This window comes from Marmota marmota, unplaced genomic scaffold (genome assembly GCF_001458135.2).
Source record: "Marmota marmota marmota unplaced genomic scaffold, marMar, whole genome shotgun sequence".
NCBI lineage: Eukaryota > Metazoa > Chordata > Mammalia > Rodentia > Sciuridae > Marmota > Marmota marmota.
The window spans coordinates 1,196,228-1,209,651 of NW_025999944.1; the positions used below are offsets into that span (position 1 = coordinate 1,196,228).

At 56.9% G+C, this 13,424-nt stretch overlaps 1 protein-coding gene across 2 annotated transcripts; it reads right to left on the minus strand.

Annotated features, from left to right (window-relative positions):
• Positions 1-399: 399 nt before the first annotated feature.
• On the minus strand, positions 400-11,553 carry Prss55 (serine protease 55). 2 transcript variants are annotated; one of them, XM_048801496.1, is made up of 5 exons: positions 10,673-11,553; positions 7,113-7,308; positions 5,679-5,929; positions 4,931-5,073; positions 400-738 (listed from the first exon to the last, which is right to left on the minus strand). In XM_048801496.1, the coding sequence occupies exons 1-5, from the start codon at positions 10,725-10,727 to the stop codon at positions 418-420; spliced, it is 966 nt and encodes a 321-aa protein (XP_048657453.1). In that variant the 5' UTR covers positions 10,728-11,553; the 3' UTR covers positions 400-417. The 2 variants fall into 2 exon arrangements, with proteins under 2 accessions (XP_048657453.1, XP_048657452.1); XM_048801495.1 differs by having other exon boundaries at positions 6,520-7,308; positions 10,673-11,541.
• Between the last annotated feature and the right edge of the window lie 1,871 nt (positions 11,554-13,424).

Here is a 13,424-nt window from a genome sequence, read left to right on the forward strand (position 1 = left end):
ACAAGGGGCTGGAGTCCGAGGAGTCAGTTACACTGGGGGAGGTCAACTGCAGGTGCTAAGGGTATCATGGCCACACTTAGCAGCCCTGCCTGGGGGACACGGCCACGGAACCACTGTCCTTGGAAACTTCTTTTCAGCCAGGAGGTCAGGCGCGCCTGCATCTTCACACCACCCGATGTTCTTGTTGTTCACACACACACACACACACACACACACCCCCTCTTCTTGGGTTCAGCCAATCTGAATTGGGTAATGGTCACCAGGAATGGAGGGGGTTCTGATAACAGAGACCCAAATCCCACCCGGAACCCGGAACCCGGCCTGGTTTGGGCTGACTCTTCTCGGCCCTGGTTCCTCGCCTTCTCCTCGACCTGCGTGGTCCCTCCCGGTCACACCACCTTTGGTTAAGGACTTTTATTACCCGTTGAAAACGGCCCTGAGCAAGAGGCAGGACAGAAGCCCCCGCAGGAGCCAGCACCTGGGGCTGCCCAGCTCTGAGCACCCCGAGGACCTGGAGTCCCTGGACTTGTGTTTCAGGGTGGACCTCCTTTTCTCGGTGTCAAGGGGCCTCCCCTCCACCTGGGTGACGTTCTTGATCCAGAGCTGGTAGTTGGCCAGCGACGTGTAGATTCCTGGGGTGTTCTTCTGCCCACAGCTCCTGCCCCAGCTGATGATGCCCACCTGGGACCACTTCTTGCTTCCTTCTGCCGTGCAGACCAGGGGCCCCCCACTGTCGCCCTGCAGGCAGAGAACAGAGTTCATGGTGGGTCCTGCTCTAAGCTGCCCACTGAGGCTGGGCTCAGCTTGTTCAAGGGAAGGGGCCTCACTGGTTCCCCGACTCCAGGCTGCCAAAGGAATCCCATCCATGCTCCCCTGGGGGCGCCCTGCGGTCAGCCAGGAGCTGTGGGGAGACGCATGCAGGGCCAGGCAGGGCCGAGCCAGGGAGGAGGACGCAGTGGTCAGTGAGAAGAGCGAGGAGCGCGCCTCTGCAGCCCAGAGAGGGGCGGGAAGGAGGCAGAGGGGGAGGGAGGCCAGCGTTGAGGATTCTCAGATCAGAGGCTCTGGAGAGGGAGAATAGGAAGGGGGCGTGAGAGGCGTCGTCCGCGGGCACCATGAGTGGGTCTCCTCTGGCGTCCTCCAGAGCTGTGGGGAGGACGGCATTCCGTTGAACACTCTGGAGTGGGTGCTGGGGGGCACAGGAGCTAAGTCTCCCTGGATGCACTGCCCCCGCTGTGGGTCTGTGACTTGTGTGGTTGTGCCCACACATGATGCAGATGTGCCAGGTACTCACTGAGGACCTCATGTACACGTGGCTTCCTCTCACCCCTTCTCCTGGAGGACCAGCCTCGAGGAGGAGAAAGCGATTGCTGAGGGTCACCTGGCCAGAGCCGGAAGCCAGGGTCTCCTGATGCCAACACCCCCAGCTCCCCAGCTGGATCCTTCTGCCACACACTGCCGGTGGCCTTTCCTCAGTCCTGCGGGCTGGCTGGACAGTGCAGCACGGGGTGGACTCCGGGCAGGAGTCTCCTGCTGAGCTGTTCCTGTGGCCTGGCTCTGTGGCTGCCTCTCGTCAGCCCCACAGCCTCCTCTCGGTGAGCAGGGATTTTGATTCCCATTTTGTAAGTAGAAAGTTCGAGGGCCACGAGAGGGCTGACCTCTGCTGGACAAACCCTTCACTGAGGAAACGCGTCATGCCTGGTCAGGGGGTCAGCAGAGAAGATGCACTTGTGGGCCCTCAGGAGACTCGTGTGGCGTGAGACAGAGGAGGGAGCAGGCACCGAGGGGCGCGCTCTGGCTCTGGGAGAGCGAGGGCAGGACAACTGGGGAGATGTGACTCGAAGGGCACCCAGCGGCTTGACGGGCTGGGCCGGGTGGCTGGAGGGGCCTCAGGCAGAGGGCAGTAAGAGGAGGTGAAATATGAGGGTCCAAACCAGGGCAGGTCACGTGGGGGATGGGCAGGAGACACCACCAGGTGTCTGGCCCCAGATGGACACTGGACATAGTCTGGGAGGACTCATTCAGGGTCAGAGGCTGCAGGTGACAAAGTACAGGGGAAGGTCAGGAGTAAACGTGTCCCTGTGGAACTTGGTCTTGCTGCAGAAGCATCACTGGGCAGGGGACGTGCAGCCCCTCACTTTGACTCCACAGAGTCGGGGGTCATGACTGCCTGAGGACAGCCAGCAACTTGGGCCAAACCAAGTGGCCTTTTCCAGGACAGAGTGTCCCCCGGCACCTCCTCTTGCCCTGGTGCTGGCTGGTGAGTTACAGGGCAGAACCCACTCGACAGCTTCTATTCCAATCGCTCCTTCTGCAAATGTTGTCTTACGTGATCTTCTTTGTTTTATGAAGGACACCCGTGGCAACAATGTCTTAGGAATGTTGCCTTGATTACTTATTTCCTTACACAACAGGGTGAGGGTGTCCTGGGCAGGAAACTTCCATGTCCATCATTCTGTTGGAACGGAGAGACGCCCGCCTGCTCTCTAGGACGGTGGCCCATGAACTGCAAAAACCTGTGAATCCTTGGGACGAGCCTGTGTAGCGGATGTTCCAGAAATGGGTTAGCACCGTTGCTCTGTGCGTGGCCCACCAGCTGCCTTCAGGGAACAGTTGTCCCTTCCTGGTGGCTGGGCCCAGGGGCGTCCGTAAGTGGACGTCCTTCTATGTTGGTTTTTTTCTCTTCCTCTTGGGAAGCAAGCAGCACCAGAGGAGCCACCAAGAGGGGCCTTCCTGCAAGGGCTCAGCCTGTAGCCGGGGTCTCTGCTGAGAAACGCTGGCTGAGAGCTTCCCAAGTTTGCCACCAGGAGATGAAGGACACCACTGCTGTCCTGTTTGGTGCAGAAGCAGGTGACCGGGCTGCAGGCCTGGCCTCTTCACTGATGTCGGACTTTGGGAAAACCACTTAGATTCTGAATCCCTGTTCTTGCACCTTCCAGCCCACCTCACAGAGCCACAGGGAAGACACAATTGCTGATAAGTGCCGAAGAGCTTCAAAGTGACCGCAGGTCTGTCCAGGTAGTCAAGGGAGTCATGAGTGATCACGATAACCACGTTTTCTCTTCTGTAAAACGGCCTTCTGGTTGAATGTGTTCAGACTCCTTCTCGGCTCTAAAGGCCCGTGGTTCTGAAGGCCTGAGCGTTTTTCTGCAGAGTGAGAGATGAAGTGGGACGCAGCCTAGAACGCAGCCCAGCTCTAAACCAGGGTCCACGGCAGCCCCTCAGCCAGACTGGCCCACGTCCAGCGCTGCCCGCTCAGACCCCTCCCTCCACCGGCAGACTCCAGGGCCCTTTGGGGTTCCCCCCAGGGGACCTCTCCTCAGGGGCGACGTTACTGTCGGTTCTGACAGCCGACAGCACCCGGCTTGCAGCTGGGCCTATCTGACAAACATTTCTTAGGCATTTGTCATGGGCAGAGCACGGGGCGCGGCCCTGGGAATTCACCCCTGAATAGACAGGTGTCTGCCCGGCCGGGAGCAGGCAGGAGCCCAGAGATGGGCTCACCAGGATGGCTGCTCCCCAGGAGACGCCACCAACGCTTCATCTTCTTAGCTGGGGATAAGTTCCAGTTTATATTTTGCTTGATTGTGCCACTTTAAAATTATTTTTAAAAGTTGGGCGTTTTGAGATAATTGAAGACTTTATTGTAAGAAGTAATGCAGAGATTTCCCAACCCCTCAGTTTCCCCAATACTATCTGGCAAAACGGTAGAGCCTGATGGGTACTGTCAAGAGGCAGGACTTCTCTGTGCTGAGGAGGTTTCTGCTGCCCTCGGTAGCCGCGCCCACTGCCCCCTTCCACAGCCAGCCCCGCCTTGCAGCCACCAACACTGGCTTTCCGCTGGACTTAGTGGGCAGGATCGAAGGAGGTTACTTGCTCCACTGTATCTGGGTCCAGGTCCTTTGTCCTGTTAGGTTTGGTGATCGTGTACATCATCCAGGACCGGAAAGGAACAGGGCGCGCTAGGTGTTCGGTCTGGCTGTCCCTTGGCTGTCCCTTTGGTCCTCTGCTGGTGGAGTCTCCTCTGCCTGGCACACGCTGCTGGCCTCCACCTCTGCTGAGCTCAGAGGCCTCGCTCCTTCCTCTTCTGCCTGCCCAAACCCTGACCCAGCAGGCCCTTCCCAAGGTGCCATCTCGTGGTCTACCTGGGGAAACTACCAGTCTCCTCTGTTATCAAGAAACACTAGAGAAGACTGTGGGTAAACACAGGCCCCTTCCACGGTCGGGCTGTCTGTCCTTCACTGCTTGGAGGGGTTACATCTGCACCTGGAGACTTGCACCCAGACCAAAGCCAGCACCCGGCTTGCAGGTGGGCCTTAATGGGCTCATCAGAGGGAGCCCCCCAGGACAAATAGAGGGTCTTTGAGCTTTAAACACAACTCCTGTCACTCCTTGGAGCCAGAGGGAGCCAAGCTCTGAATGTTTTGTTTTTGTTTTCCATTTTTCATTATCCTCAACATCAACATCAATCAAATGTGTTTTTCTTTTAAAAGTTTCATGTCTGTTTTATTAAAGAGAACCTAAGAGATCAGACTTTGGTTCACGGTAAAGAAACCTGCATCACCCACTCTATTATTTATTGCTTATTGACCCAACTGTCTGCCCAAGAGGCTAGGGGCAGGGACCACACCTCATTCCAGCCACCAGGGGCTGGCGTGCTCGATAGAGGTTGCTAAATGATGAATGATGATGACTCCTGGTATGGGCCTCAAATTCTCCTTGACTTTGTCTTTTTAGGAATTTCTACAAGTGGAAGCCTTGGGGTCCCATGTACCTAGCGTCCACTCCATGTCTGCACTCGCACAGCCAAAGGCCCTGACCCCCACGATTTCCCAGACCCTCAGCTGCCTCTTCCCAGCAGAGAGAGGGTACCCTTGCATGGCAGCCCCCCGGGGTGGGGGCCTGTAAGTGGAGGAGGCAGGGCCTCGGTTACCTGGCAAGCATCGTAGCTCTCGTTCATGAATCCTGCGCACAGCATATTTTTGGTAAGTTTTGTAAACGTTTTTGCACATTCATTCCAATCTATGATGACCATCGGCACTTTCAACAGATCGGTTTTCATAGACCCTTTGTCAGCTGTCCAGGGAGAGAGCATGTTAGAAAAGTCACCAGGCAGTAGACATTGCAACGGCGGTGTCCTAGAGACCGCCAGCCCCACCCACCATCCCGCATGCTGCTCATGCCCTGGCCATCCACCTTCTTCAGGTCATCTGTGCCCAAAGGGTATCCTGCCCAAGCTCTCCCAAGAGACCACCACCTGCTGGGATCATTCATTTGATGGCCAAACTTCGAGCCCTGCTCCAGCCAGCCCGCGAGCTCAACATCTGGGGACGGGCCAGTGGACAGCCCAGCATGGTCCTGCCTCCTCCGCTTGCTGCCCTGTTACCAGTTTGTCACGTGGGCACAGCGCTTCCCTCCCACAGGGCCACGGACAGCAATTTGCACCCCATAAAGAATCATTAGGCCCCAGGCGTGGAGAGGGCGATAAGTCTTCAGAGGGTTTAGAGGGCGCTTGAGCCCCGGGCCTCCAGGTCTCCTGGGCATCTTCTCCTTCACGCTGACCACACATGCATCTCATGATTCCTCCCCTCATCCTCATGCTCATCAGTTCCTGCCCTCCTCCTGCCTCCCCGTGGGGCCCTGGCCTGAGCAGCTCTCCGGGACGCCAGGCAGTCACGCACCTGAAGTGGTCTGGCCCCACCCTGCCACCCAGCACTTGTGCCACTTGGATGGCATGGGCTCTGGGGGCATGCAGATGGGCACTATCAGGCTATTGAACTCGATGGGCGAGGCCACCATCAGCAAGGCGATGTCGTTGTCCATGCTTTGTCTCTTAAATTTATTGTGATAAACTATGCTGCTGACCGGCTTTATTTCCAGACGTGGGCTGGTCAAGTCGTTGGTCCCCAGCACGACACTCAGTTCCTCTGTGCTGGTGACATAGAACCAGAGAGGGGAGGGGAGGAGGGGTCACAAAAGCACACAGAGCTCACTGTGCCCCAAATACCAGTCCTCATAGAGTTTTGGGGGCCTTTAAGATGGTCCTTTTGTTGCTCAGAAAGTTTGAGGATTTAGAAACTAAAGAGAGGACAGAACCATCAGAGAACAGACCCCAGTCCTCAGGGGTCCTGAGGTTGAATGTGACCCTTACATGCAACAGAGCAGAGGCAGGGCTCAGTTTGGAGCACTCTAAAGAGCCCACAAAGGACTAGTTGGCCCAGACCAAGCCAGTCTTCAGATAGGTAAGGCCTGGTGACATGTGCCAATGATTGCACATTCTGCTCACGGCAGTGGTTCCAACAACCATTTAGAGACTTAGGAGCTGAGTTTAATTTGACCTTCCACTGGCCGAGCAGAAAGACCCTGAGTAATCAGACAGCAGGCAGGGCCCCTCCAGGCAGATGGCCAAGAACTTTCTGGTAGCCATCTCTGAAGTGCCCCCCAAGAGCAGGTGCTGCAGTGTACTCGGCTTTGCACGCGGTTTCACAGGGTTTACCCAGATCTGTCAGCCTTTCTGGGTACCTTCCAAAGCTCTTGAGGTGGTGAAGCAGGGTGCCCAAGCGCCGGAGCATTCAGGACTGCCTTCCACTGTGAGCTGTGGTCCCTGGCGGGGTCACATAGCTTTATTGGACCTCAGTTTCCTTATCTATAAAATAGAGTAATTTATTCTGCCTGCCTCAGAGGGTCATTGTACAGGTAAGTAATTTAACACAGGTAAAATCTTAATGGGGTCCCTGGAGCATGGTTCATGATCAGGAAATGCCAGCAGTCAACCGTCAGCTGAGCAGAGAGCACCCTACAAGGAGCAGGAAGGACGCACTCAGGTGGCCAGAGACCAGACATCCAGGATTTCCAAGAAGCACTTGGATGTCCTAGGACAGGTGGATGGACTGAGCGCTCCACCTCCATAGGCCACAGGTGTTCCTGGAAAGGACAGCGTGTGACTTTGCTGCACAGAGCCACGGGCCCTGGCACAGCTTGGGGTCCACTGTGCAGTGCCCACAGGCTGGAGGGCGGACATTCATGTCTGCATCAGGATACAACGGTGCCAGGACCCCTTCACCATCAGGTCTGGCCACGCGTGCGGCTGCCCGGGGCTGGCCCTGGGTACTTACGGTAACTCGCCGATTACGCAATGAGCAGCTGTGAGGATCCACCACGAGTTGAGGATGGTGCCGCCACAGAAATGTTGATTTGTTGCCTGGATACTCACCTGCCACGGAAACTCACCCACCTCAGCCTCCAGCCCCCCGACGATTCTGGAATACCGCATCTTCCGGTCCTCGAAAGTGGGCCTCTCGCCACATCCTGCTGGGATGGAAGAGAGCAGGGGGGAAACATGAAACACCTGTCACCTCCACATGGGCCAGGTTGCTGGGGGAGACGCTCGCAGACAGATCTCCCTGGCCCTGTCCTGGAGATGAGGACACTGGGCCGGCCCCGGAGGCTCCGGTGTGACAGGAGCAAGCTGACAGGTTCTTTTTCGTTGAGTAGAGCTCAGGATGTGGTCCAGAACATTGGCTCTGACTCTGCCAGCTCCGGGGTGTCAGGCAACCACGTCTGCCCAGAGAAATTGGAGGAAATAATGTCCAAAGTCAACCCCACAGGACCCCCTCAAAGATACCCCAGTCTTCCAGGGCCGCAATCTGGGACCTGCAAATATTTTCCCTTACAAGGCAACAGGGAATTTGGAGATGGAATTGATTAGCTGACCCCAGCATGCCTCACTGAATGGACCCAGTGCAATCACAGGACCCTTAAGAGTGTTGGGGAGCTGGGGCAGTGGAGCAGGCACTTGGGAGGCTGAGGCAGGGGGATTGCAAGTTCCAGATCAGCCTGGGCAACTAAGCAAGAAGTTGTCTCAAAATAAAGAGGCTGGGCGCAGCTCTGGGGTGAAGTGCTTGCTTAGCATGCATGAGGCCCTGGGTTTAACCCCCAGCACCACCAAAAAGAGAAATGGTAGGAGGAAGGCAGAAGGGAGTCCATGCTGGGTGGAGGTGAGTACAGGAAGGCCCCGGGAGATCAAGCCTGCGGCTCCAAAGATGGACACAGAGGCCCCAGACCAGCTCCAGGAGCCCCGGATGGGGACACTGAGGATCCAAGGCTGGTGTATCTGCAGGAATACCGTCCTGCCTTGGAAATAGCCCTGGAGGCTGAGCTGACTTCTGCCCTACGGGACGGCAAGGTGAGGAATTGCTGTTTAAGCCACTCAGTTTGTGGCTGCTACTCATAGCAACTCTGGGAAAGGAAAAGATGTTTCCAGAACAAGGTGGGAGGGTTGATGTTAGAAAGCCCAAGACCCCCTTGACCCTGTCTTTATTCTAATTGTCCAGTCATTGGGTCAACGGTGGCTTTCAGGATGTCATAGTCTGGTTTGGAATGAGGAAGTCATGGTCACTTTTGGTTCAAAAAAATGGGGAATTTAGCAACATTGTATCAAGAGGCTCCAGCTGTCAATAATCCATGAATGTCTGTTCAGGACTTTTGGACCTGCACTTCCTATATCTGACTTATCAGACACACTATAGTGCTTAGATGTGTGTCCGATGCTGTTTCAAACACCTTACAAAGACCAAGTCACTGTGACTTTTACAACCACCCTACGAAGTAGGTACTGTTATTTCCATCCCCATTTTATAGTTAGGACAAATGAGGCACAGAAAGGTTAAGTATTTGCCCAAGGGCACACAGCTAGTCCATGGCCCAACCAGGATTTGAAGCTGGGCATCTGGCATTGGAGTTGACCTCCTACCACTCCCAGAGCTGCTGTCTGCCTGTAAGGTTCTCTTCACGGGTGCCTGGCTCACTCCCTCACCTCATCCCCGCCTTGGCCTAAGAGTTGCTCCTTCAAGGAGGCCAAGCCAACCCCTCCATCCTGGCTACTCTGTCTCCTGCCCAGCATTACATTTCTTCATGTACCATCATGGCGTTGGGTCACTGGGGTCCCCTGGCCTGACTGATGCCAGAGCTTAAGCTCTGCCTGGAGACAGCAGCAGCCTGCCTTGGTGACACTGGTCCCAGGGCAGGAAGAGGATGTCCCAACGATGAGGGAGCCTTGGCTCCAGGAGCCCTCATGGACACTCACCCCCGGGGCCAGGCCATCCGTGTTGGACGATATGCACTGACCTAACAGTAACAAACTGAAAGCGACCCGTGTTAGGTGGATAACACGCGTGTTCACAGGTGTCGTCCGCGACTCCTCGGCTGGAAAGTCGGGCTCATGGGGGATTTTAATGATATGGGGAAAGGCTTGGGATAAACAGTTGAATAGAGAAGTCAGGGTCGAAATCATATTTAGAACTTGTGATTTTACCGTATTAAAAATCTGGACATCCACACGTGGGAGGAACCACAGTCAGGATCCCTGAGTGGGGTGAACTCGAGGGCCCACGGGTGACTGCAGGGGGCTCCTCTTTCTGAGACGCGGCTGCGGCACCTGCTGAGAGCGTGGCCCTGGGGCAGACCCCTGAGTCTGACCCTGGCCCTGTCACTCATACATGATCTGAGGGAAGCAGCCGTCCCTTCTTATCCCCTCTCCACTCCTGAAATGGGCAGGAGACTCTCTCCACCTACGAGATGGACACTCAGATGGAGCCAGGCTGATGAAGCGCCCACAGGGGCTGGGGCAGAGGGAGGGGTCCTTGAGCCATCTTAGCTGTCAGAATTTCTCCTCTCTTTGCACCCAGTCCCCAGGGACTGGCAGCTGGGCCCATTCTTCACTCTCTTGGTCCTGAGAACAGCAGCACCAGGGTCCAACCGTCCAACCCAAGTTCTTTGGGTTAAAGCAAAGCACCAAAGCCGGGTGGCAGTGAAGGCAGCAGGGATGGGGAGCAGGGCTGGGAATGAGCATGCACTTGGGGTGTTCTTCGGAGGATCTGCCCACACCCCCTCTCCCCCACGCTCCTCCCTGCACCCACCTCAAGACGGCTGGCAGGAGGCCAGGTGTGCAAGAGCTAGTGGGCAGAGGGAGGGAGGGACTGGCACAGCAGGCTGGCTGCTGCCATCAGCCCTACCAAGTTCCTGCAGAGTGACTTTGGGCGGGTCCTGGACCTTGAGGCTTGGCTCCCACCCACACTTAGGCTAAGAGCAGAAACTCCCCCACGGAGGGCAGCTTCCACCTAGTACTTGGCCTAGAGCTGCTGCTGCCAAGTAACCCAGTTTCCTTCCAGCCCTGGCCACGTCTCAGAGGGGGGAGCCACCCTCTGGAGCCGTGAGGAGCACACTGAGACCAGAAGCAGCCTTAGCTTGACGTGCTGAGTCCCTCTTCCATTCTGCTGGCAGGTCCTGGGAAGCTCCTCACCCTGAGTCTGAAACTGAGGCTCAGTTACTTTCGGGCACATGCTTCTGGGCTCTCCATGATGCTTTCTGGGGTAAAGTCTTGGGTTTCAAAACCAAAGCTAAAGGTCAGATTGTCAAACTCTGGGCTGGGGAACAGGAAGAAAGACAAGTGGCCCCAAGGAGGGTGACTGGGAGCACATCAAGTCACCCTCTTGGGCTCTCCTGGAAGGGCCTCCCTGACCAGTTGGCTGATTACAAGCCCATGTCCGGCTCTTTCCTGCCCCTAATGCTCAGTGGGACTGGATGAGGAGGTGAGGAGGGCACTTGTCCCCACCCCCCCCCCCCCGCCAGTGCCCGCTGGGTCTGTTGCTCTGGCCCCAGGGAGGAGCCCACATACCTGGGTCTGCCCCCGTGGCGTGGGTGATGAGCAGCACAACTGAGAAGAGAAGCATGGGCCTGGGCTGGGCTGTGGGCCGGGAGGGGGAGGAGGCCAGGGCGGAGGGCGGTGGTGCTGGCGACGTCACAATGGGCTGAGGCTGAGGTCAGGAGGCTTCTTGCTACCTGTTTGGGTTCTAAAATGGTTCACAGAGGGCTCTCTGGTCTGAGCCTCCCTCCCAGCCCGCTGGGCTCCCTGCTGACCTGGCGTCCTACCTCCCCCCAGCCCACCCTGGGCACTTTGGGCCGTCACGCCCAATCCTTCTTTAAGGCTCCCAGGTCCCCTCCACGAGCCTGTCAGGGGGCCCCTGGTGGAGGCCAGGTAAGCCCTGCCGGCTGGGCCTCTCCAGCACGAGGCCCGCGGGGTCCAGTGACCCTCTTCCTTCCTGCTCAGGACTCTGGCCAGCGCCCAGGCTGGGCCTCATGCTGGTGCAGGGTGCCCCGTCTCCTCCAGACCCGCCCAGAGGGCAACACCCCCTGCCCCCAGCACTTTGTGGTTTATTCCACAGGAAGCTGAAGCAGAGTGTGACCAGGGTGGAGTGCCACGGGGTTTGGACCCAGTGACTGCAGGACTGTTACCCCAGAGTGATCAGAGGAGCCTCTGTCCAGCCGGACCTCAGAGGAGCCAGGAGTCAAGTGAAGAGGGAAATGGCACTCCGTGGCGTGGTCTTCCTAGGAGTTACTTAATTGCTGGTCTCTGTGAGAGTGTTGTTTCCGCACTGGCTTAAACTGTAACATTTCTATGCTATAATTCACACCCTGGGGAGTGTAAGCTCCTGTGACCTTGAGAAACACCTCCCTGTGATAAAGGCCACTTCCCGACATCCCTTGCAGATTCTCCTCTGCCTTTGTTCTGCTTCAATAAATAAGAATTTCTGCTCATGGTCTGTGGTCATGTGGCCCAAGAATTGAACCTGCCAATACTGTCCTAGGCAAGGAATGACATCAGATTTCCTCTGAAAGCCCCATGTGACCTCAGCTCCGGGCCCAGAACTTCAGAACCCACTACTGGCTCATCTGGATCCAGTGGCACCATAAACCTGAGTTCTCCAACCCTCCGAGTGGTGCTGGGTCTCTTGCTGAGCACGATTTCCACAACACAAGCCGACCTGGGCAGGACAAACTATCTTACTGGGTGGCAAAGGTCAGCAGGAGATGACCAAGCCGGGTTGGTGCGATGCCCAACCGCTGTACCCCCCACCCCCCCGCCCTGCCCTGCCACCACCTGGGAAGAGTCTGACTTGCAGCTAGCGGTTTGCTGAGTAGCACTGTGGCAGCCTGCGGAGCTGTGCCCCACCCAACACAGCCTAGTGTCACTGTCTCAGGGGCAGATGCCCGGTCTCACTCTGAGCTCGGGACTGGACGCAAATCTCTTCCAACAGAACAGGCTGGGCAGAGCCGACAAGAGGAAAAGCCCTTGCCCTCGCCTTAGTCTAGTGGAAGAGACAGAAAATGAATCAGTTCTGAGGACACAGATGGGCTGGGCAGGCCAGGCGCCGTGGAGCAGGGGCCACGGGGACAAGAGGTTGGGCAGGCGGGAGGCGGCGAGAGGTGAGGAGGGACCAGCAGAGAGACCTGACTGGAGGGTCCCGGGGGCTGGCGCGCTCTTGCTCTTGTATTTCTTTGTCACACCCTCTGCCAGCTCTCTGGCCAGCTTCCTGCTGCGGGGGCCGAATTCTCCCTTGGCCTCTGGGCCTCTCCTCCATCTCGTGTCCTCAGAGACAGATGACTGTCCAGTTCATGCTGCTCTGTCCAGTGTCTTCTCACTGTCCTGCACAGCCGTCGGCCACCTCTGTCCCGGCCTCTCCCTTCTCTCCCCATCCCACTGTTTCCGACCTCGGGCCAACAGCGTCTCTTCTTAGCTGTATCACTAGAGTCACTAGAGCCAGGTTATCACCACATGATATTCTCCTTTCTCATTTTGCCCTCCCTAACATAGTCCTCATGTTAAGCCCAATCTTTTAATGCCAGCTCTACCAAACAACCCCCTTTAATTCTCTCCCTTTCCCTCCACTGAACCTCAGATGAGGCTGAGATCTCCTAACAAGGTGTATTGGCATTTGACACCTGGTTTCAGAGAATATAAAAACTTGTCCAAAGACCCAAAGCTCTTTAATATCACAGCACAGAGCAGAACCAATGGCTCCTTAAGTTGATCAGAATCGGGGGGCGGGGGGGCGGCGAGAGATCGGAGCACGCAGATGAATTTGGCCTCACCTGGCTCTCCTCCAGCCCCTGCTGGGGAGGGAGCGCTGGACAGGGGAGCATGGGGCTGGGCTGAGCCCAACTGACCCGCACCCGAACCTGCTGCCTCCACCCTAGCCCAGTGTTGACTGTGAGGTCACCAGGGTCAGCTCTGCCATGCATTTGTGATGCCCACGTGCAGCTGCCACCGCTGACTAGGTATCAGCCTGGCCTGGAGGTGAAGTTGGATAGTTCTGGACTGGAATGACAAGAAGATGCTCCAGCTTCTAACAGCACTGCTCATGGCACTCAAGGGACATGCCCAGGACGAGTCAGGTGGGTGCCAGGCTTGCCCCAAGTAGAGGGGGTGGGAAGCCTCCTTCTCCTGCCTGAGCCCGAGGGCACTGAGCCCGAGCCTGCTGCTGAGGAAACAAGGAGACTGTACTGACCGATCACAACGTTGTAGCCAGCTGGACGAAGACACCGCCTACTGTCACCCCCAGGCACCCGGCCCAGGGTACAGAAGCGCA

Excerpts from the sequence above, each read along its gene's own strand:
- Prss55 (XM_048801496.1), bottom strand. The coding sequence starts at position 10,727 with ATGCTTCTCTTCTCAGTTGTGCTGCTCATCACCCACGCCACGGGGGCA. Across the intron at positions 5,930-7,112 it reads TGCGTAATCGGCGAGTTACC|CACAGAGGAACTGAGTGTCG; the intron begins GTAAGTACCCAG and ends CTATGTCACCAG. Across the intron at positions 5,074-5,678 it reads GTGGGGCCAGACCACTTCAG|CTGACAAAGGGTCTATGAAA; the intron begins GTGCGTGACTGC and ends CTCCCTGGACAG.